Consider the following 22,803-nt stretch of genomic DNA (forward strand, 5'->3'; position numbering starts at 1 on the left):
GGGGGGGGGGGGGGGCTCCCGGCTCCCCCCCCCAATAAATGTTACTTTGTTTTAGTATATGTGCTGCCAAAGTGAGCACTAAATGTTACTTTGTTAACTAACAATTTTTTAAAAAAAACATTTTACTTTAGACCTGTAGCAAAATTTAATTTTTTCTTTCATAGAGTTCTTTTCAGAGTTATTTCAAATTAGCTCATGAAACAGTGTATGTCGACTATGCTCTACCAAGTGTGGTAAAGCAGGGCCAACTGCACATAGCTCCTAGGGATGCTGGAGCAATACTGCCTGCTATGTGCTGCCCCAGGATGCTCGGTGCCAGCTTTCAAAATCAAGATACATGCTTTCCAAAGGAACTCTCTGAGGGGAGTGTATGTATATGTGGCTTTAAATCAAGGTGAAGATTTGTGAGTTTGAACACCATGAGAGTAGCGAAGTGATCTCTGTTACTGTATTCCAGCTATGCGTGGTGTTGTGACTTTTTCAATAAATCTTTTCACAACCTCCAAGTGCCTTACCTCAGGCTGGGTTGATGTGAGTCTTTGTTCAGGTCGAGGAAATAAATACATTGTGACATTTCAGAAGCAAGAGCAGTGACATTTCTGCTGCTTAGACCAACCATGTGGTAGTGGGGCTTTATAGTCAACCCTGACTCTGGAACTGAACCTACAGGATACTAATGAGCATACAGTTAGCTTACAATGTAAACCTCTCCTGTGCCCTGTGCTTTTAGGTACCTGCCTGTTGCTATGCAAAGTTTTTCCAGTACAGACTCTTGGCTTCATATGCTTAGCATTTTGTCGTGTTTAAGAAGATCGGTAGCTGATGTTTTCTTTTAGTTTCCTGTGGCTGAGATTGTGTTTCTTTTAGACCATGGATAACAATTCAGCCAGTGGTTTCTAATTAAAAGAAGATAGTAGGGCTGTGCCCTGAATGTTCTGGTTCTTTGTCCTGGCCACCCCACTTCCTCCTTCCTCTGTCAGCTCCTTTACGTATCTAGTAATATTTCCGTTGTCCCTTTTTTAATTCTTTAACCTTTTGGTCTTGTAGAAGTGCTTTAGTATTTTTCACCTAAACCTGATATAAAAGGAAGGGAGACATTTTTAAGTGTACGAAGGTATATAGGGGATATTTAAGCATCTTAGATTTTTATTGATGAATTAGTGGCCCTTCCCTCCAGTCACTTTTATTTTAATGATTGACTGAGCTGTCTGCTGTTTTTATATTTTACAGCTATCATGAGAAGTTTCTCCCTCCTGCAAGAAGCCATCATCCCCTATATCCCGACTCTCATCACACAGCTCACACAGAAGCTGCTGGCTGTCAGTAAGGTAACAGCCAGTTAAGAAACTAGGTTGCCGTTTACAAACACTTATGTATGTATGTGTGGGTGTGCTGCGGCTGTGCTGTGTGGAGGGTGAGAGGACAGTTTGCAAGAGCTCTCTCCTTACATCATGTTGGTTCCAGGGATTAAACTCAGGAAGTGAGGCTTGTCAGCAGGGGCCCTTACCCTGCCCTTACCTCATTACCCCATGGGATTGTCCTTAACTTCCTGTGAACTGTCTGCGCTCGGGGCCCTTTGGAGCCAGGCCAGGTGCTGTAGGAGGCTGGAAATGTACTACCTGTCAGTGTGGGCTCAGAAGCCAGTAGACAGTTTATGTTCTCATAACAAAGTAGACAGATGACACTGTGAAATTAAGAAAGCGCATGACCCTGCATTTATGTTAAGAGGAGTAAGATAGGATCTGCACTAGTGGTTTAGACAATGACAGACTTCTGACTATTCTTCCATTACGTAAAGTTCTTTGCTACATAGAGAAACCATGTCTTTAAAAAATAACAATAGTAAAGTTCATCGACCAATAATTTTATTTATTCATATACAAACTTGGTTACTAAATTTAGAGAGCTTAAGGGTGACAATTGTGGGGGTTTTTGTTTGTTTTTGAGATCTTGCTCAGGCTAACCTCAAACTCAGAGATTACCAACTTACCTTCATGGCATTAGGATTAAAGGCATGTATTACCACACCTAGTAAGAATTTCTTTATAGATGCATGATCTTAATTATGCTGTGAAAACTAACTTGAACTCATGAGACATAGTAAACTAGGCCAGAGTGTGGTGACTTATGCATTTAATGCAGCACTCAGCAGAGGCAAGTGGGTCTTAAGTTTCAGACCAGCTAGGACTGTACAGTAAGATCCTTTCTCTTAAAAACTAGGTAAGGATTAGAGGGAGTTTGACAACAGACTATCTGGGTTTGTAGTACAGAACTGCTTTGGGGCTTAGGGAATGGAGGGAAACAAAGCAGGGTTGTATGACACAACACAAACACATACTTCTACTCTCACCAGCTCATGTTAGCTTTCCAAGAGCTTTTGAGAAACTAGGACTTTGTTGTTTAAAATAAAACTTGAAAGTTGTTTTGAGGATTGGCAGCCTGTGTACAAAGGTTCAACCTAGGCAGCAGCAGAGCCTACTTTTCCCGCCACGTGGGTTTGAGACAACCCATAGATCTAGGGCTGAGGCTTGTGTGATGCAAAGCTAATGTACAAAATCTAAGCAACCAAGCATTCCCCCATGTTTTTCTCTTTGTTAATGCTGATTTACCTGTTTGTGTATCTGCCTGTTTATGTGTGTGCACCATGTGCATACCTGATGCGTACCAAGATCAGAGGTGTCAGACCCCCCAGAACTGAAGTTTACAGATGGTTGTGGGCCACCACATGAATGCTGGGAAACTAAGCCAGGCCCTCTAGAGGATCAGCCAGTGTTTTATTTACTGAGTCATAGCTTCAGCCCTCCCACTATTTCATTTAATTTACTTTTCTTAAAACAGGGTCTCATAACCAGTGTGGTGGTACACATCTTTAATCCTGGCACTCTAGAGGCAGAGGAAGAAGGCTGTATATGCAAGTTCAAGGTCAACCTGGTCTACAGAGCTAGTTCCAGGACAGCCACCAAGACAGGGTCTCAATATGTAACCCTGGCTCACCTGGGACTAGCTATGTAGATCAGGTTGGCCTGTAGCTCAGAGAGATAGGCCTGCCTCTGCCTAGTACTAAGATTAAAGGTGTGTTCCACCATGCCTAGTTTTAATGATGGTATTTTTAAAAAGGAGCTGACTGACATGTATTTTACCTGTTTTTAGGAAGGTCAGCCATGTTCTGCTCTGGGTGATATATAATTTAGTCACTTGAATTATTGAGATGGTATTTTATTTTTATTATTTAGAATCCCAGCAAGCCTCATTTCAACCACTATATGTTTGAAGCAATATGCTTATCTATAAGAATAACCTGCAAAGCTAACCCTGCTGCTGTTGGGAATTTTGAGGAGGCTCTGTTTCTAGTGTTCACTGAGATCTTACAAAATGATGTACAAGGTAAGCTAGTAGAAGCCTTATCCTATCCAGTGATGCTTTTGGGGTGGTTATAAGACACTGCCCTTGTGCCAGAGACCTGCATGGCTGCCACTAACAACTCTTTTAATTTCTTCAACAGAGTTTATCCCATACGTTTTTCAAGTGATGTCTTTACTTCTGGAAACACATAAAAATGATATCCCATCTTCCTATATGGCCTTGTTTCCCCACCTCCTTCAGCCAGTACTCTGGGAAAGAACAGGAAACATCCCTGCTCTAGTGCGGCTGCTCCAGGCATTCTTAGAACGAGGCTCAAGTACAATAGCAACTGCTGCAGCTGACAAAATTGTGAGTCCAGTTACTTACAAAGAATTTAAAGTTTCAAGATCTTTGGAAAAACAAGGGGGTAGCAGTTTTTAATTTTTTTCCTTACAATAATTCTATGAAATGATATGTGGTCAATAAAAATGGTAATATATACTTTATTGATATCAGCTACTATTTGGTAATTATAGGTATAAGGGCCAATAGATTAATTTAAAAGATTTAACTTCAATGGCTTATTGTGGTAAGACAGAAGTAAGTCTCTAACCCCAATAAGCTCGTGCAAAAACATATAACTTAGTTATTATATTATAAGCTGTATGTCTAGATGGAGTAGATCTACCACTACACTAATCTTTTTCCCAGCTATGAGATCCCTTGCTGCTTGTAGCTTCTCCAGGCCATGTGGTTCTGTTCCATCTTTCTTGCTTCCTTCCTTCCTTCCTCGTCCTCCTCCATTCTTTTTCTTTTCCTCCTTCTCTAAGACCTCCAGCCCTACCTTTCCCTTCCATTGCCCAATCACAGGCTCTAGCCTTTATTTGACCAGTTAGAATGGGAAGAAAGTTCCCATGAAATGACCTGAGTACATGGATGGATCCACTCCTAGTCCGGGGCAGCCCCTCTTGAGGAAGCAGAATTAACAGAATACAAACAACACCAGGGTGTCATCCCGCCCCTGTTACAGTCCAGAAAGAAAAGGCCAGGGATGGCTGCACACAGATGTAGTCCCAGCTTTGGGGGACAAAGACAGGGGAAAAAGTCATCTTTGGTTGTTCGTAGCCTGTGCTTCCTGATCCTCAGTCCACCACTCCACTGCCTTTGCTGCTTACATTGTCCAGTAGTAGCCACTTTCCAGGAGAGCAGCCTGCTGAGCCTGCGCTGCACAGGTCAGCCTGCCTCCTCTCTGAGCGCTCATCGTTTGATGTGCTTTGTTGCAGCCTGGATTACTGGGCGTCTTCCAAAAGCTGATTGCATCCAAGGCAAATGATCACCAAGGCTTCTACCTTCTCAACAGTATCATAGAGCACATGCCTCCGTGAGTCCATTGCCCTCTGCACTGATGCCACCTTCTCTTAGAGTTCATGAGCTGACCTCTCTGCTTCTCTCCGTCCTTTAGTGAGTCAGTTGACCAGTATAGGAAGCAGATCTTCATTCTACTGTTCCAGAGACTGCAAAACTCCAAGACCACCAAGTTTATCAAGAGTAAGTGCATCATTTGGAAAGGGTTGGGACACAGATTTTGAGACTCTGGCTATAGGCAAAGCTCTTATCGGTCATAAACATTACATATAAAATAACCTGAAAAAAATGTGTTTATCCCAAACACTAATTTAGTTTGAAATGCGTCATGTTCCAAAGTCTGGTTTAGGGAAAGAAACACTTTTCAGTAGAAACAGTAATGTATGTGGAGAGGTGTAAGTTAGGGATTTCGAGTAAAACTCTGTGGTTCGAACATAGGGCCTCTCTCTATGGGGTGTCTTGGAAGGCAGGTGCTGAACCAGTGTGCCTGACACGCTGAAGCATTCTCCGGCAGACTTTAAGAGAATTTCTATTTCAGTGAAGGCACTCCTGATCCTCTTCTTTTCTCTCCACAGGTTTCTTAGTGTTTATTAATTTATATTGCATTAAGTATGGAGCACTAGCATTACAAGAAATATTTGATGGCATACAACCAAAGTAAGTTCTGGCTTTGTTTATAAGAAGACAGCTATTAGACCTCTTTAATATAAACCAGTACGTGTGTTAGTGGTGGCTCTTTTGTTCTGGTTTAGGGATAGTTTATGGCGGTTTTAGAAGTGTTCCTGGACATAGGAAAGCTGATGTCCACATTTCCAAATTCTCTGTCTTCTGGAGTTCTCCGCTCAGTGTCTGAGAGAGAATGCCTTGTGTAGGGGCCACAGCCTGGCACAGTGACAGCCTTGCAGTTGGTGAAACTTGGTTCTGACTTTGTGCAAAGAATATGTTTAGTTGTGTGACCCTTAGGGCAATGGAAGGCTTAACGGATGAGTAGAGGGCAGGGTTAGGGGAGAAATTGGTGGGGCAACTCTCCCAGCAATTGCAGACTGCCTTTAAAATCAATCATCTTGTGGTAGTAGGGATTGTGGGCTATCTGAAGCTCATGTGCTGCCAGACTCTGCACCCTCTTCATAGTGAGCAGAGTTCTCACCTTTGATCTGCTTTCTGCACTTCATTAAGAATAAGGATTTTGCATCTTAACCTGACTCAGCTGGCACGCTGGTCCTTGCCAGTGGTGGAGCTCTGGCTTTTGTATCTTAACAATGGTCTTAGTTTCGTGAACAACTTTTAAAAACTTTTTTTTAAAAAATTTAACAATTTTTGAGTAACATTTTAAGCAAATAATTTTCTCCTCACCTCCTTCCAAAAGCTGCAGAGCCTCTGCTTAAGAGAAGGTGTACAACATAGCACTGTTTAATCAGAAGAAACCGTAGCAGTCAGTCTGAGACAGATGTCATGTATCAGTATTTAGTGCTGTGTTTCATTCATACAGAACTACTAAGTATAAATTATATCTATTTTACTGTCTAAGTATAATGCTTGTCTAGTATTGAGTAGATTTGTTTTGCTTTTATTAATAGAATGTTTGGAATGGTTTTGGAAAAAATCATTATTCCAGAGATTCAAAAGGTATCTGGAAATGTGGAGAAAAAAATCTGTGCAGTTGGCATAACCAAATTACTCACGGAGTGTCCACCAATGATGGACACGGAGTACACTAAGCTGTGGTGAGTATCCTTGCTGAGAGCATGGGGAAAGGCTTTTCTTTCCTGTGGCTGCACAATTGAGTGGCTTACTCTTGGAGGGAAGGGGAGGCAGGATAGTTGTCTTCTGGTCTTGGCTTCTCCACTGGCAACCGATGGGTTTCCAGCATCCCTAACCCTAACCCTGATGGATTCTGGCATGGCTTGCAGGCTCTTCTGGATTCACTGGTAGATTTCCATCTGGGTCTCACACTGTTGCCCAAGCTGATAAGCTGTCCTCAATTCAAAGCAGTATATGAGTATGCTGTAGAAGAGCGCGTCAGATCCCATTATAGATGGTTGAGCTACCATGTGGTTGCTGGGAATTGAACTCAGGACCTCTGGAAGAGCAGTCAGTGTTCTTAACCATTGAGCCATCTCCCCTGCCATGACTGTTCAGTAGACCAGGCTAGACTTGAACTCTACCTGTCTCTGCCTCCCAAGTACTGGTATTACAGACATGCACCACCACTGCATAGCCTTTATTCTTATTTTGAAGGGAGAGGATATATCTGCCTGTCTGTCTGTCTGTCTGTCTATTTTTGCTAGCCTCTTCCAAGTAGTCGTCCTGCGATTACAGGTGTGGCCCACTATGCATAGTTTACATCTCTTAGGGCTTTGTTTGGTTTTGTCTTTTTGTATGCATACATGTTTGTGTTCACGTGTGTTAGCATATATGTGTGTGGGTGAGTGTACTCATCGTCAAGAGTTGACCTCGGGGTGTCTTCCTCAGTCACACTTCACTTTCTTGAGGCTTGGTCTCACAAAACTTGGAGCTTGCTGATTTCTTTATGGATTCTAGGAAACTGACTCCAGCTGTTAACCTTGCATGGCATGCCTTTTATGCAGTAATGCAGAACCCTAGACATTGTATTTCACTGAGTAGCATTGGCTGGTCGGGAACCCACAGCAGTCTTCATGTCTCAACTTCCTGAGATGTAAGATTTCAAGCATAAGCCTCCATGCCTGGCTCTTAAAAGTAAATTTGCTTTGGTCTTGTCTGCACTGTCCGATCCAGGACTCCTTTATTACAATCCCTCATTGGCCTGTTTGAGTTACCTGAAGATGACAGCATTCCTGATGAAGAGCATTTTATTGACATAGAAGATACACCAGGATACCAGACTGCCTTCTCACAGCTGGCATTTGCTGGTAAAAAGGAACATGACCCTGTAGGTCAGATGGTAAACAATCCCAAAATCCATCTGGCACAGTCACTTCACAAACTTTCTACTGCTTGTCCGGGAAGGGTAAGTGTCTGTGTTGTGGTGGGGCTCTGACTCTTGGCTGCATGACTGGGAAATGAGAAGATGAGCAGGTGTTGCCCTGCTCTCTCCATTTGAGCTTAGGAAAGGCTTTTTGTTTAATAACTATGCTGTATGGTGGTAGCACAAGCCTTTAATCCCAGCACTCAGAAGGCAGAGGCAGGTGGATCTTGGGCCCCAGGCCAACTTGGTCTATAGAGCAAGTTCCAGGATTGCTAGTACTATATAGAGAAACCCTGCCTCAAGAAAACAAAATGATAGAAAGAAAATACCCAAGGAAAAAAAAACGGAAAATAAACTGGGTGGTGGCACACGCCTTTAATCCCAACACTTGGAGGCAGAGGCAGGCGGATTTCTGAGTTCGAGGCCAGCCTGGTCTACAGAGTGAGTTCCAGGACAGCCAGGGCTACACAGAAAAACCCTGTCTTGAAAAACCAAAAAAAGAAAGAAAGAAAGAAAGAAAGAAAGAAAGAAAGAAAGAAAAAACCAAAATAGTAACATACTCAAAAATTAAGTAATAAGGGTCAATCGAAGACTGGCCCTTTAATTGCACTTATCTAGTCTTTCAGAGTTTTATACTATCTGATGGGTTTTATCTTTCACAGATAGGAACAACATGAGAAACCCTGGTGTGCCTACTTCAGATAATTAACAACGTTTTAATTTTTTTTTCTCTGTAGTAAGTTTTATTGGAATAAGTATGCATTAGTACTTAATTTAGTCTTTGCTAAACAAAAAAAATTTTCTTTTGCCAAACTTGGGTAGTGGTTGAATCCTAGCAATTACAGATGAGATAGGTAGGTAGCTGTGAGTTTGAGACTAACTTGGGATATGTAACAAGATTCTGTCCATAAACTAAAAAAAAATCCTTTTATCAACTGTAGCACAGCAGAAATTCCTTGTGACTCTACTGTGTGTGTGTGTGTGTGTGTGTGCGCGCTCGCGCATGTGCATGTATGTGTGGGAGACCTTTGACCTTTTTTTTTTTCTTCTTATAAAAATAAAAAAATTTTTGGTTTTTTGAGACAGGGTTTCTCTGTGTAGCCCTGGCTGTCCTGGAACTTACTCTGTAGAGCAGGCTGACCTCGAACTCAGAAATCCGCCTGCCTCTGCCTCCCAAGTGCTGGGATTAAAGGCATGTGCCACCACCTCCCGGCTGACCTTTGTTTTTTTCAGGGGCCATCTGCCTTATTTTTTGAGACGTGTAGAGGTCTCAGAGCTACTTGTCACTTCTCTCCTTCCAAGGAGTGGGTTCTGGGAAGCACAGTTAGTTAGGCTTGGTGCTCAATGCCTCTACCCAGTTTTGAAGGTATGAAATGAGTTGCAGTATTTGGCTCTCCGTGGACAGTGACGGGCTCCCTTTCCGTATGGAGGCAGTGTCTCATTTAGGCCCCAGTTTGCATAGGCACACAAGAGCCTCCTACACCGTGTGTTCTCATTCTCCTGTAGGTTCCCTCGATGGTGAGCAGCAGCCTCAATGCAGAAGCTTTGCAGTATCTCCAAGGTTACCTGCAGGCAGCCAGTGTGACCCTGTTGTGAACTGCATCTTCCCGGCCCTGCAAGGGCTGAGATGTTTTCTTAGGAACCATGTGGACTTCTGAGCATCACAGGTTTCCAACCTCTTACAGAGGACAGCAGATATTGCTGTAAGCCAGTGAGGTTGTTGTCGTGATCATCAATATAACTGATAACTTGTCTGCTTTGTCCTTAATGGGACAAGTACTTACAATCCCATGTATGGCCATGGTCTCTGTTGAACATTTGCACGGTTTGGGTTATTTCAAATTTTTGGCAGACCTTGACTGTGGAGACTTAATTTCTATTATTTTGTTTTAAAGCTTGTATTTCTCTTGTCCTTTGTGTTTTTTGTCTGTTTCTTTTATTGGAAATATGAAAAAAAAACAACTGTTGACTTGCAATGCACATTTCGTAGTTAAAGTCTGTAATCAGCAATAAAACCCAAGATGTGTATCTAAAAAGTGTCTTCAGGACAGGGTTTGGTGCTTTCTGAAACCTGGATAAAATGAAGAATTTCTTTAAATCTCTCTACTTTCCCACCTGAACTCCATAAAAATACTAATTTTTAAATCATGTAAATGCAGAATGGTGGTTTTTTGTTGTTTTCTTTTTTTAAGAGAATGACTGCTTCGTCTAAGCGAAGCAGTCATTCAGACAAATTTGGATCTTGCCAGTGGTTCCCACTGTGAGAGAAAGGCTGCTGGGTTAGGGTGTCCTTCAGACCAGACCTGTGGAGCAGTGTATGTAGGATTAGAGTATCCATCCTTACTGTGGTTAGTTGGTTGATTTATTTATTTACTTATTATATATAAGTACACTGTAGCTGTCTTCAGACACTCCAGAAGTAGGCATCAGATCTCATTACTGATGGTTGTGAGCCACCATGTGGTTGCTGGGATTTGAACTCAGGATCTCTGGAAGAACAGTCAGTGCTCCTAACCGCTGAACCATCTTTCCAGCTCCCTGCTGTAGTTTCTGCTGAAGGGAACTGGACCTTCATGTGATCAAAGGCCAAGCAATTTTGTTATAGAAATTATGGGTAGCTTACCAAATGATTTATCTTTCATTTCTTTTGTGTTGCCTGTGTTGTTGTCTTAGTCAGGGTTTCTATTCCTGCACAAACATCATGACCAAGAAGCAAGTTGGGGAGGTCAGGACTGGATCTCAAGCAGGTCAGGAAACAGGAGCTGATGCAGAGGCCATGGAGGGATGTTCCTTACTGGCTTGCTTCCCCTGGCTTGCTCAGCTTGCTTTCTTATAGAACCCAAGACCACCAGCCCAGGGATGGCACCACCCACAATGGGCTGGGCTCTGCCCCCTTGATCACTGATTGAGAAAATGCCTTACAGCTGGACCTCATGGAGGCAACTCAACTGAAGCTCCTTTCTCCAGCCAGTACAGCTGACCCCTTGTCAACTTGACACACAAACACATCACTATTAAAGCCCTTTCTCATTCATCCCCAAGATCTAAATAACTTAAGTCCCACCATCTTTACAATCTTTTAAAATTCAAAGTCAAATTCAAGAGGGAAAAATATCAGGGCACAGTCACAATCGAAAGCAAAAATCAAACTCCAGCCGTCCAGTGTCTGGGATCCACTTCATGGTCTTCTAGGCTCCTCCAAGGGCTTGGGCCACTTCAGCTCTGCCCTTTGTAGCACACACCTTGACTTCTAGGCTCCAGCTGCCTGTACTGTTCTTGGTGGTACTGGCATCTCCAAAACACTGTCTTCTGCTGTAACTAGGCTTCATCAATAGACTCTCCTAGGCTCCTTTCATGGTGCCAAGCCTCAACTCCTTTGCATTGAACTCAGGACCTCTGGAAGTGCAACTAGTGCTCTAATGCTAAGACATCTCTCTCTCTCTCCACCTCTAGTTTAAAACAATTTTATGCTTTTTTTCCCCAACATTTTACTTTTTTTGTGCACCCCTGTGTAAATTAATGTTCATCATGGTGAGGCCAGAAAGCAGTGGCTGTCACTTCTCTGGGAGCATTGTGGCGGTCCTGGGAAAGGGTAGAGCCACTGAGCCTGCGCTCCAGCATCCAGTGTTTTTTTAGGTCCTGTTTCTGCTGCTGCTGCTGCTCTTTAAACAGCAATGGAAACATTAAATGTTACTAATTTAGCTTGCTTCTTGTTAGCTCTTGAGATGAGGTCTGTTGTGTGTAGCCCCACTGTCCTGAATTTAGAGGTCTGCTTCCTGCCTCTTAAGTGTGTTAGGAGGCACAAACTTTATTATATAAACATCATCATGTCTATGTGCCTGAAGAGGGCACCAAATCTCATGGCTGTCAGCCACAGTACAGTTGCAGTTGCTGGGAACTGAAACCAGGACCTTGGGAAGAGCAGCCATCGCTGAACCATCTGTCTAGCTCCCCACCACCCCCTTTTTAAAATAATAGTGAAAAGACAGGAAGGTAAGATGATCATTATGTGTGGAGCTCACTGAGTCTTTTAATGTTCTGCTTGGCTGTTACAGATCCTCTGGGGAGCAGACTGTACGAGAGCAGCCGTTATGTTTTGGAGACAACTTAGGACTTAGTGATAAAATTCAGTGTTTTCCTTCCTCAGTTCATCCTTCTAAACTGCTGCTTTAGTGATTTTCATTTCATGGACGTGTGTGCTGTGCATGAACTCAGAACCATGTCCTCAGACTCAGCTCATGCTGTTAGACTTGGGTACAAGTGCCTCTACTCATTAGGCCAGCACTTGTCAACCTGTTGAGAAGTACTGGCCTAGACTCCTTTGGGGGGTCACTTTTATGGTTGGAGGGCCCTTGTGGCATTGGGAAGGTTGAGAACTACTTTGATTCTGCTTTGAGAATCTTAGGATTCTGGGGATACCATTCTCCTATGTGGTTTTTAAATCTGGTTTTTAAAGCTACTGTGGGGCAGTGGTGGCGCACGCCTTTCTGAGTTCGAGGCCAGCCTGGTCTACAGAGTGAGTTCCAGGACAGCCAGGGCTACACAGAGAAACGCTGTCTAGAAAGAAAAAAGAAACAAAGATACTATGAAGAAATAGTACTCGGGGTTGTTGCTCAGTGGTAGACAAGGGCCAGTCAGCATGCATCCCCTCAATGTAAGTCAGTCAGCCTTCCTCAAGCTGGCCACTCCCCCATCCCTCATATCCCACTTTCTTCAGTTACTGCTCAATTGGAAAAAGACTTTCTTAGTAGCTGTTTATTGATCAATAGTTTAATATAAAGAGATTTTAGATCTTAAGATTTTTGCCTAGACAGAATCACAAGCATTACAAATATTCTCTTCTTTAAAAAAAAAGGTGGGGAGGGGGATGAACCAGAAGGAGATTGATCTACAAGTAGTGGCATTTGAAAATAAATTAACAAAAAAAAATTTAGTATTACCATTTATTGGTGACAAAGAAAGACTTAAGTTTACTTACATTTCATGGGTGAAAAGGTTCCAGCTAAACCAAGAGTGGAAGCAGGGCTGCACTTGAAGCCACAATGCTTTCCACCAGGCTAGCTGACCTTCCTGCCCCTGTGCACACCAGCACCAGGAAACCTGTCACCCCTCCACTACTTGGAGGTTGGAATTGACTGTATTGGGCCCTCCAGGGACACCAGCCTGTAGTCCTCTGGGCCCACGGGCAATGTCCTGTAGTGTGGTAAAAAAAGTACCTCCTCAAGAGAGACTCCTTTTGACAATTTCTGTTATAATCGGTAAAGGTCAGGGCTTATTTTAAAGTAAGTTAAAAAGGACCACATCGTTTGATCTAAAGTTTAAAAGTCCTAAGCTGTCCAATTTATACAAGGGGTAGGGAGTCAAGAATTCTGGCGGCAAGTCCAGAACTGTCCAGCCAAGCCAGAGGCACGGAATGCACCACACAACAGGGCTGTGATCTTTGCCAGTTCCATGACTGATAGCATCTGTCTCAGACTAGTTTCTAAACTGCTAGGTAAGTAGATGCAACTGAGAAACTGAAATGAAAATTATAGTGTCTTATCAACCAAAGGAAAGAATGAAACTAACAGGCATCACTGTTGAAGAGAAAGCAGTGGCTATGTGTGGCAAGCCGAGTCAGTGATGTGCAATAGGAAGCACTGGTTTTTTTTTTCTCTGGTGCGTTTAGCTCCGGGGCCGCTATAAGGCCTCTCTGGTGTGGCTGTCCGGGTTTTCCAAAATATCTGAAGAATGATATCTGAATATCATGAGAATTGGCCATGCTCTCGGGTTCTCTGTCACAATGCAAAAACAAAAACTGGAGATGCTGGGCTGGTCTCTTGATGGACGGCAGAGCACAGCATCGTCACAGCAGCCTAGCACAACCAAGGCCACCACCTGAAGCTCCTTGCTTTCTTTGCCACATTCTTATCCACCATGTCTTGGCCCACTGGAGTTATCAGAAATTCCAAATTTTCAAAGCAGTTCTCAGTATTTTCAGTATATATGTTGGGTTTTATAATGGTTTGTGGCCAGAAAAGGTTCAGCACCTCCCGCACCTTTAAGGAAGAAGAAATGAAAATGGCAGACATTGAAATGAAAGCTAACATCCAAAATGCAGCTTGCTAAATCCAAGTACGGTTAATCCCCCATGTATGGAATTGATGTGTCAGTGACTATAACTCCAAAATCTGACACTGACAGATGCAGGCAAAGCACCAATGTACATAAAAGTTTAAACAGCTACATGAATGTCTTATTATTCTCAGGTTGATGGGGGGGAGGGCACCTTCTTCTGCACACCAACTAACATTTCCTTCCATGGATACCCGCTCACCCACACTGGCACTGCTTTCTGCATGTGTTCACTCACGCTGAAACAGGTCCATTTCCTGTTCTTGGCATCTCTGTGCTCTGTTGGTCCAACTCCGACAGCAGCTTTAAAATGTTAAGTGCAGCCTAGAAAGGAAGGAAGGAGTCATCAAACCACGGGGAGCAGACAAACTCCAGCAACTTCTTAAAACTTCCCACTGAAATGTCTGAATCTTGCTCAACATAAAATTCCCATGTGTCCCTTCAGATCAGAGGCACCCGCTTGAAGGGTGCATTATGGTCCATCAAGTGAACACAAAGCTCAAATGTGTAGATTCCTCCTTTGAACACAACACCCCCAAGGGGGCTTTTTACAGCTGCCAAAATAGAGCAGAAGTGAAGGATCAGGAGAACCATGTCCCTCTTTCTGAGGCCACTGACACACTGAACAAGGAATGTGCCAGCTCCTCTCAACACCTCCTGGGCCCACATACCATATCATGACAGGACTCCACATCCTTGCCGATGCCATGACTGACGAGAGGTGGCTGTGAGGAGCAGTTGATGAGAGATACACACTCATTCTTGTTGTTCTTGGGGAAGTCTTTGTATTCAACCTAAGGAGAAACAGCATACTCCCTGCTGTGGGCCAGCCCAGCACCCTCAGAAGCCTGCTCTCCCACCCATCTAGTGGCTTGGGTTTTAAATGCTGCTAAGGAAAAGTATCTTCTCTCCCTTTAGCCCCTGCCTATGTACCCTACCACACGCACACACACACACACACACACACACACACACACACACACACACATACAACCTGAATTGGTTCTCTCGACCAATAATCATACTCAAGGTTGCTGGGCTTAGAAATAAGCACCTTTAGCCGGGCGGTGGTGGCGCACGCCTTTAATCCCAGCACTTGGGAGGGAGGCAGAGGCAGGCGGATTTCTGAGTTCGAGGCCAGCCTGGTCTACAGAGTGAGTTCCAGGACAGCCAGAGCTACACAGAGAAACCCTGTCTTGAAAAGCCAAAAAAAAAAAAACCAGACACCTTTATATGATACCTTTTCATCCTAGAGCTCTTTTTTTTTTTTAAATTTATGTGTATGAGTACACTGTAGCTGTACAGATGGCCGTGAGCCATCATGTGTGGCTGCTGTTGAATGCAGGACCTCTGCTCGCCCCGCTCGCTCCGCCCCGCTTGCTCCGGAGTAAATTACTCCGGAGCAATTCACTGTAGCTGTCTTCAGACACACCAGAAGAGGGCGTCCGATCTCATTACGAGTGGTTGTGAGCCACCATGTGGTTGTTGGGATCCGAACTCAGGACCTTCGGAAGAGCAGTCAGTGCTCTTACCCGCTGAGCCATCTCGCCAGCCCCATCCTAGAGCTCTTAATCCCTTCAGAACTACGCTCTACATTCAAATCTCGCCATTTCTGGTTTCTGTAGTGCTGTGGACAGAACCCAGGGCCTTGCATACACTACACAAGCAGCTCTCTGCAGGCAGAACCTGAGGCCCAGAGATGAGCACATGAAAGAAAGCACACAGTTACCTGGAATCCCTGGGCTCTGGAAAGGTAGTACAGTTGCTCAGAGGGTCTTGTGCGAGGTCCATGGGGTACGTGGCCTGAAGAGATGTTACTCTTTAAAATGGTCTCAGCTGTGGGCGAGGTGCCCCCGTACAACAACTCGCGGGCTATCATGGCAGTTACCGTGGCCTTAGCAGGATTTGGAGCTGCCCTGGCGAAATCTTTGGTGTGGTGTCCTTGACTAACCCCAACAGCCTGGGCGACCTCTGGCACCATGGGGAGAATTCCAGCTGGCAGCTGCTGATGGCTAAGATAAGGCATCCTGAACTCGTCGTCCTTATTACCTGCAGGGGACACAGGTCACCAGTTACCCTCACCATCCAAGAAGCAACAGGGCCACTCTTATCACCAGCATCCCAGCACATACAGCACATACAGCAATTACCATGCTTCAGAAAACTTACAACTATACAAGCACAGACCACATTGGTTCAAATGACAAGAGAGCCAGACTTACTAGTTCCATTTTCATCCCCAGGGCTAGGTTCAAAAAACGTTACTTTTCTTCCGTCTCCTGGTTTCTTTACTGGAGTCTTAAGAAAGAAAAACGGAAGTGAGCATAGACAAGCACAGAAGTGCTAGGGTCCGTATGGATAATCTATCATAACCCCCACAAGACAAACTCTCATGCCTCCCCATGACAGCATTTACATAGAGCAAATCATGAATGCAGAGCTGACACTGTGCCAAGGATCAGAGAAACACACTGCCAAGAGAAAACGTTGGCTTGAAAGTGTTCAGCCTTCTGGGAAAGAAGGGTCTGCACTGGTGTGAAACAGAAACCCCTTACATAACTAGTACATCCAACAACTTCCACAAGGAACACAGAGGTAGCTAATGCTGTCAGACACGAAGAGAGTGTGCTGATGAGCACTCTACACAGTTTTGGAATGGGAAATCTGGAAGCCAAATCCAGGTCTATAAAGGCTCCATATGCAGTGGCTGAATCCCGGTACTGACTTCCCAGGCAGTGGGAGCTATTTCTTAGTTATGAAATTGGCAGAGCTCAAGAAGCTCAATCCTACTTTAGAAGACCCCAACATGACAATTGCTGGAGCCAGCAACAGTGGCAGATAGGATTAAATCTGATCTATAGATTTGGCCTATTATTAGCCATGCTATCTTGTCCCAGAAAAACTAGAGCTAGATTCAGAACTAGGTCATGCAGACCCTTTTAAACACAGGTGATAGTTCATTCCAATCCCAACTATCCATCAGAAGTGGACAACAGGACCTCCTCCAGAAATGCACGTCCAGCCCATAGTGACACTAAACAGAGACTTAACCGAATGGCTCCCAGGACATGAAGAACTGGACAGGAAACTCCCTCCTGCAAACACTAATCTCAATGGAGGAACCCCGGGGGGCAGGCTGCTTACTGCAGGGAAGATGAAGCCTTGCCCCAGGCTTGCCCATGCAGGGAGCTAGGCCACCTGGCAGAGAGTCCCAGCAGTCACCTTCTCTTCTGATTTGAGTGCTGGCTTGGCAGGCTGCGCCTGGGGAACTTTGAACCCCAGGATCTCCAGCATGTTCTCAGCAGCATTGCGCTTGGCCACCTTCTTATTGGTACCCGCTCCTTCTGCAGTGTGATTCCCAACCTTTACCTGTATAGAACACCAACAAAGACCTATGACTGAACCTTCTACTAAAGCGTGACGAGAACTGGGATGCATACCCAAAGCCCCAGGGATGATTTTGCTGAACTGGATGGTAAAAGGGCTATTTCTGATTCTGAACCACTATTGCTGTGATGGCCACACTCAAATTAGAGATGTCTAAAACTATTTTTAAAGAGTTCTTTAAAGTTTAAAAACCACTGTATGAGCCGGGCGGTGGTGGCGCACACCTTTAATCCCAGCACTTGGGAGGGAGGCAGAGGCAGGCGGATTTCTGAGTTCGAGGCCAGCCTGGTCTACAGAGTGAGTTCCAGGACAGCCAGGGCTATACAGAGAAACCCTGTCTCGAAAAAAAACCAAACAAACAAAAAAATAAAAACCACTGTATGTAAAATGCCACAACCCTTTCCATCAGCCTATGAAGATAGGTATGTATCTAGAGGGCAGTGGAGGTCTCTTCCCATACCACTCTCTTGAGGGCTGGCTGTTGGGCAAATTCCAGCACACTTCATCAGAGCTGCTCCTAATCACAGGTATCTGGCTGCTAAAATCATCATCTTTGTGCAAGAATACTAGGAAACCTTCCTGGGACTATGAGGAGTGGCCTAGAGCAGCCACTTCAGGCAAACAGCCTCTGGTCCAACATGCTCTTACAAAGTGGATTCTCTGTTTCTGTGACAGGATCTCAGTATATAGAGCCTTGAACTCAGAGATCCACCTGCCGCTTGCCTCTGCCTCCAGAGAGCTGAGAGCAAGCCCTACCGAGCCCAGCTAACTGCAACGCTGCCAGAGTATGAACTATCAGGACTGACATGGTCAGGGAAGGGCTGCCTACAGCTCCATCAACTCACCTGCATCACAAACTCCCTGCGACGTGGAAGCCCTCGTTCTGTGAGGAGCATGTACTCTGGCTCCTTCTCCTTTTTTGCCTGCTGGATCTGTGCCAGTCTGCTAATAGGATTCATCCCTTGGCCATAATCTGGGGCTGTCTGTAGCTGAAAACCAAACAGTGCAGAGACAATGTGCTGTTACTCATAGAAAGGAACCAGCCAATCCAGAGTCAGCACATTGGCAGGAGACAGAAACTTAGTGTTGGTGTAATCACTCAGAACCAAGCCCTTTTAAACTAGAACATATTCTATGATCACGCCGAGATGCCCTGTGGGTTGCTGTTTGCCTGTGACCTCTGTCACTCCCTGCGTGCCAAATCTGACTCCAAGTAACTGGAGAACATAGTGGGACTGCCATGTAAGGAGCTGCAGGACCACACTGGGCAAGAATGACCAAAAGAGAGGATGGAGCCAGGACTATGACCTGTGGCTACTGAATCTACATGGGCACTCATGCCTAGCTTTCTTAATCACTAAAGCCCAGAAACCACTTAAAGCCTTTTACTGTAAAGCCCTCAATCTAAAGATGCATCCTAATCGTAGAGGGCTTGGCCTGCACACCTGAGGCCCTCATCCAATCCCCAGTAGCAAAAACAAAACAACATTATGAATTAAAAACCCTCCAGGTGCGGCTAGGGGAAGAAGGGAGGACTACAAGCCTCCAAGAACACTAGAGGCTCCTTGCTTCCCTCCTTCCTTTCTTCCCTCCCTCCCTCCCTCCCTCCTTCCTTCCCATGGCATCTGAAGTCCTGTCCCTTTGTAGTGCTGAAAAGGGGCCGACGTTTGAATATAAAGATTCATTTTTATCTTATGTATATGAGTGTTTTGTCTGCATGCAATATCACATGTGCTCCTGGTGCTCAGGGAGGTAAAAAGGAGTCAGATCCCTCAGAACTGGGGTTACAGATAGCTGTGATCTGCCATGTGGGAAGTGTTGAGCTACCTCTCCAGTCCTTGTGGTCAATGCTGTAGTATTACTACTACTACTACTACTATTAATGTTATTTTATTATATCCACTGTTTCATGCAAGCAACCAAGTCTTTGGAATGGTTTCTGTGGACCCTGCAGTGCCGCTTCCACCTTGACCCCTGAGCTAAGGTGGCTCAAGAAAGTCCCACCCCTTACACACAGAGACCAACAGACTGTGATGCCCAACCCTAGAGGCAGCTAACACCTGGACATGTTTCTTCTCAACCCACTTGGTGGCTAATTTTTACTCAACCTATAGCTCCTGTGTGGTATCTGTAAACATCGACTGTGTCCCGTGTGGTGTTGAGTGTCCATCAGCCAGCAGGCTGGCTCTCCCCTTGCCTGGGGATCTCTGGGGAAGGCTCTCTCCCCTTGCCTGGGGATCTCTGGGGAAGGCTCTCTCTCTCACCTTGCACGTGGGCTGACTTTTCTTCTTGATTCTGGGCTTCACTCGCTCCACAGCAGGGAGAGGCGGCAGTCTCCGCAGTTGCTCAAGCACGGCCCTTGCCGCATTCTTCTTGGAGATCTTCTTGCTTTTCCCTTCTCCTTCCCCTACAAACTCCCCAACTGAAACCCTGGTCACAAAGTTCTTCATGTGTGGTGGGCCACTCTCCCGGGCCACCTGTGTCAGAAGGAAAGACTGAGTGAAAGCGTGACGGACACTTGTTGAAAGTGGTAGAGCACACTGCTTGGCACACTCGGGATTTAAGGACCACTGTGAGCACAGGTGCAGAGGGTCGGGAGGGGAAGGGCAGGGCTAGTTACAACACAGCAGCAGCTGGCACACTCAGGCAACTGTAGCTGTACCTTCCACCCCTAAGGATGACACTGACTGCCAGACTCTGGGAACAGGGGTACAACCTTCAAGGGTCTCCCCAAAGGGCCCCAAAGACCAAGAGGAGAAGGAGACTCCTGCAAGGAGCATAGCCACTGTAGAACCAGCACATAAAGTGGAAGCCGCCATCCCAGACAGTAGTGTGGCCCCACGCTCAGAGGAGAGCCACTTAACAAAGCTTCAGACACACCACACTCATGAAAAACAAAGGCTGAGGACTGTCATGGATGAAAAGTGAACAAAAAGACAAGAAGGCCCTGAGCTGCGTGGCAGAAGAGCAAAAAAATTCACAAGAATTGCAGAGCAAGTGCAGGCCAAGTACATCTGTGAGACAGCACAGCCCAGCAATGCTCAGGTGGAAGTCTGCGATCAGAGACCTGCTCTAATCACAGGAATCCAGGTGCCACATCTACAAGACGGTCAAGCAACTGGTCATGGTGGAAACCACCACTGAAACGTCTTGTCCTCTCTCACCAGTGAATGAAGGACACATTCACTGTCCTGCTTTAAGCTCTTCTGTCAAATTTGACATTTTAAAGATAAAAAATTAAAAAACTGTTCAGAAAACAAAGTATACCAAAGAAAAAGCTGTTCAAGTGAGAGGAGCCCAGAGGGACCTCACTCACCCTTGCCCTCCCCTGTAGACCCTAGCAGGCAAACTTCCCAGGGCAACATGGTCTAAATCCTCAGATGAAATATGAACATTGTTGGCTTACTGTGTCCTCACAGACCACCTGGCCCCTTAGCAGTGTTGACACCACCTACTCACACCTAGGCTCTACCATGCTAAATGTGAAATATGACTTAGGCTGCTTGGTGTGAACAAGTTGGAGCCACCAAATTCTGCCCTCTTATTAAACACCTAATTCAGATTCCTAAGAGACAGACTGCATACAAAGCCTGGCTGGAAATTAGCTACTATGTTTATTTATTCAACAATACTTCCTGCCAGGCAGTAGTGGCCCATGCCTTTAATCCCAGGATTTGGGAAGCAGAGGCAGGCAGATCTCTGAATTCGAGGTCAGCCTGATTTACAGGACAGCCAGGGCTATTCAGAGAAATCCTGTTTAGAGGGGGAAAAAAAACCTTCCTGAGAATCTAGCATGGGCCAGGATGGGCCAGGCCATATGCCACATGCAACAGAGAAGGCAGCCCCTGCTCAATCTAACAATGGGTGTGGCTATGACCCTTCTGAATTGACAGTTACTCAGCAGGAATACTTATACAAACACCATCTACAGATGAACCACACTACTACCTCGTGTGCTCACTTGAATGCAAATGTCCCCAGTTGGTGGCACGTCTACGTAGGCAGAATGTACTAAGGAAGTGTATTCCTGTGACAGCACAGACCTCATCCTACATCTACCTCACCTGTCTCGGGTTTGTCGTTGAAGAGACAAGCTCTCAGCACCCTGCTTCTCCAGCCTCGTCTACCCACTCGCTGCCATGATGAACTCTTACTTTCTTGGAAGCATCAGCCCAAACAAACTCCTACCTCTAAGTTGCCTCAGTTATTGTGTTTTATCACAACCAAGACAAAAGTAATACACCTTACAAGGCCATCACTAGGGGGCACCCTAACGACTTCTCCAGTGGCTACCTATTCCTAAAAGCAGGTGTCAAAGTGGAGGAGGAAGGGAAGCAATCTAGCTCCCAGATGCCACCAGAACAAAGGCTCTAAAAAGCTCTGAGACTCAGGCAGGGCAGATGATTAACATCAACAGCTGACAAACTTAACAGGAATCTAGAGCTGGTCCTGAACAGAGAGATTTGGGGAGCCAGGCACCTTCACTTGTCTCTAAAGCTGAACCCTCATACCATCCTACCCCTAAGAAAGAGCACATTTTCCTTTTCCTACAGGCAATGCCCAGGGAGTTTGGGAAACAGCTCTTACCTAGCTTCCACCCAGCCACAAGCCCTGTCATTCTATGTAATGTCTTCTTTCCACCCAAGCCAGACAAACAGGACCTCCACAACAGGAGACAGGAAACAGAACCAGAAGACTCTAGTTCATAAAGCAGGGGACAAGGACATTCCTCACATAGGCTGGTCTGGGAGGTGAGCACAGCTCTTCATCCCACATTTTGCCCCACAATGGGAAGGCAAGCACTGCTAGGTCTTAGGACAGAGTCACCCTTACTTGGCTATGGAATGAAGGGTAAATAGGTAAGTTTGGCAGGAAAAGCATGCATTTTCTGAAGTACAATGGAGTACTATAAAAAAAAAAAAGTTAAAATATTCTTAAGATTGGCTCAGCAGTTAAGAGCACTGATTGCTCTCCCGAAGGTCCTGAGTTCGGATTCCAGCAACCATATGGTGGCTTACAACCACCCGTAATGAGATCAGACGCCCTCTTCTGGCATGTCTGAAGATAGCTACAGTGAATTACGCCCAGAGCCAAGCAGGGCCGGAGCGAGCAGAGGTCCTGAGATCAACAGCAGCCACACACATGATGGCTCACGGCCATCTGTACAGCTACAGTGTACTCATATACATAAAATAAATAAAATAAATCTTTAAAAAAATATTCTTAAGAGCTTGCCAACCCTGAGTCTGACCCACGTAGACAATTCAGTGTGGTATCACACTTGTGATTTGAGTAATGGGGAGGTGTAGACAGGATCACTGGGGCTCTCCAGCCAGCAGAGCTAAATTGGGGAACCCAAGACATCAGTAAGAGACCTCACTTTAGAAAAAGAAGGTGGACCGACGGCATGGCTCCATGGGTAAAGCACCTGCGCAAGTTTGATGAACTGCTTGACCCTTGGTCATGAAAAGGAGAAGATGGACTCACAGTGGTCCTCTGACCTCCATGATGTGCCGTAGCACGCTGATTTACACACAATAATTCTTTTTAAAAAAACAATTTAGCCGGGCGTGATGGCGCACGCCTTTAATCCCAGCACTTGGGAAGCAGAGGCAGGCGGATTTCTGAGTTTGAGGCCAGCCTGGTCT

At 45.3% G+C, this 22,803-nt stretch overlaps 2 protein-coding genes across 3 annotated transcripts in view; one reads left to right on the forward strand and one right to left on the reverse strand.

The window, feature by feature from the left end:
• Cse1l (chromosome segregation 1 like) overlaps positions 1 to 9,810 on the forward strand; it is a 37,092-nt gene extending 27,282 nt beyond the window's left edge. Inside the window, exons 17-25 of the mRNA XM_031372806.1 lie at positions 1,231 to 1,328; positions 3,234 to 3,384; positions 3,503 to 3,711; positions 4,626 to 4,723; positions 4,805 to 4,890; positions 5,283 to 5,364; positions 6,285 to 6,431; positions 7,465 to 7,696; positions 9,161 to 9,810. Of these exons, the coding sequence (XP_031228666.1) occupies positions 1,231 to 1,328; positions 3,234 to 3,384; positions 3,503 to 3,711; positions 4,626 to 4,723; positions 4,805 to 4,890; positions 5,283 to 5,364; positions 6,285 to 6,431; positions 7,465 to 7,696; positions 9,161 to 9,250 (1,193 nt within the window). The 3' untranslated portion in view covers positions 9,251 to 9,810. The remainder of the gene's footprint in view (positions 1 to 1,230; positions 1,329 to 3,233; positions 3,385 to 3,502; positions 3,712 to 4,625; positions 4,724 to 4,804; positions 4,891 to 5,282; positions 5,365 to 6,284; positions 6,432 to 7,464; positions 7,697 to 9,160) is intronic.
• A 2,584-nt stretch (positions 9,811 to 12,394) lies between these two features.
• Positions 12,395 to 22,803, reverse strand: part of Stau1 (staufen double-stranded RNA binding protein 1) — a 46,058-nt gene continuing 35,649 nt past the window's right edge. Inside the window, exons 5-12 of one of the 2 annotated variants that reach the window (XM_031372808.1) lie at positions 19,420 to 19,632; positions 18,001 to 18,144; positions 16,991 to 17,137; positions 15,991 to 16,066; positions 15,498 to 15,817; positions 14,440 to 14,562; positions 14,007 to 14,092; positions 12,395 to 13,692 (exon numbers count right to left, since the gene is read on the reverse strand). In XM_031372808.1, coding sequence (XP_031228668.1) covers positions 13,677 to 13,692; positions 14,007 to 14,092; positions 14,440 to 14,562; positions 15,498 to 15,817; positions 15,991 to 16,066; positions 16,991 to 17,137; positions 18,001 to 18,144; positions 19,420 to 19,632 — 1,125 coding nt within the window. In that variant the 3' untranslated portion in view covers positions 12,395 to 13,676. Of the gene's footprint in view, positions 13,693 to 14,006; positions 14,093 to 14,439; positions 14,563 to 15,497; positions 15,818 to 15,990; positions 16,067 to 16,990; positions 17,138 to 18,000; positions 18,145 to 19,419; positions 19,651 to 22,803 lie in introns of both variants that reach the window. The other variant, XM_031372807.1, reaches the window with a different exon arrangement.

The sequence above is a fragment of the Mastomys coucha genome, unplaced genomic scaffold, assembly GCF_008632895.1.
Source record: "Mastomys coucha isolate ucsf_1 unplaced genomic scaffold, UCSF_Mcou_1 pScaffold15, whole genome shotgun sequence".
In the NCBI taxonomy this organism is placed as follows: Eukaryota; Metazoa; Chordata; class Mammalia; order Rodentia; family Muridae; genus Mastomys; species Mastomys coucha.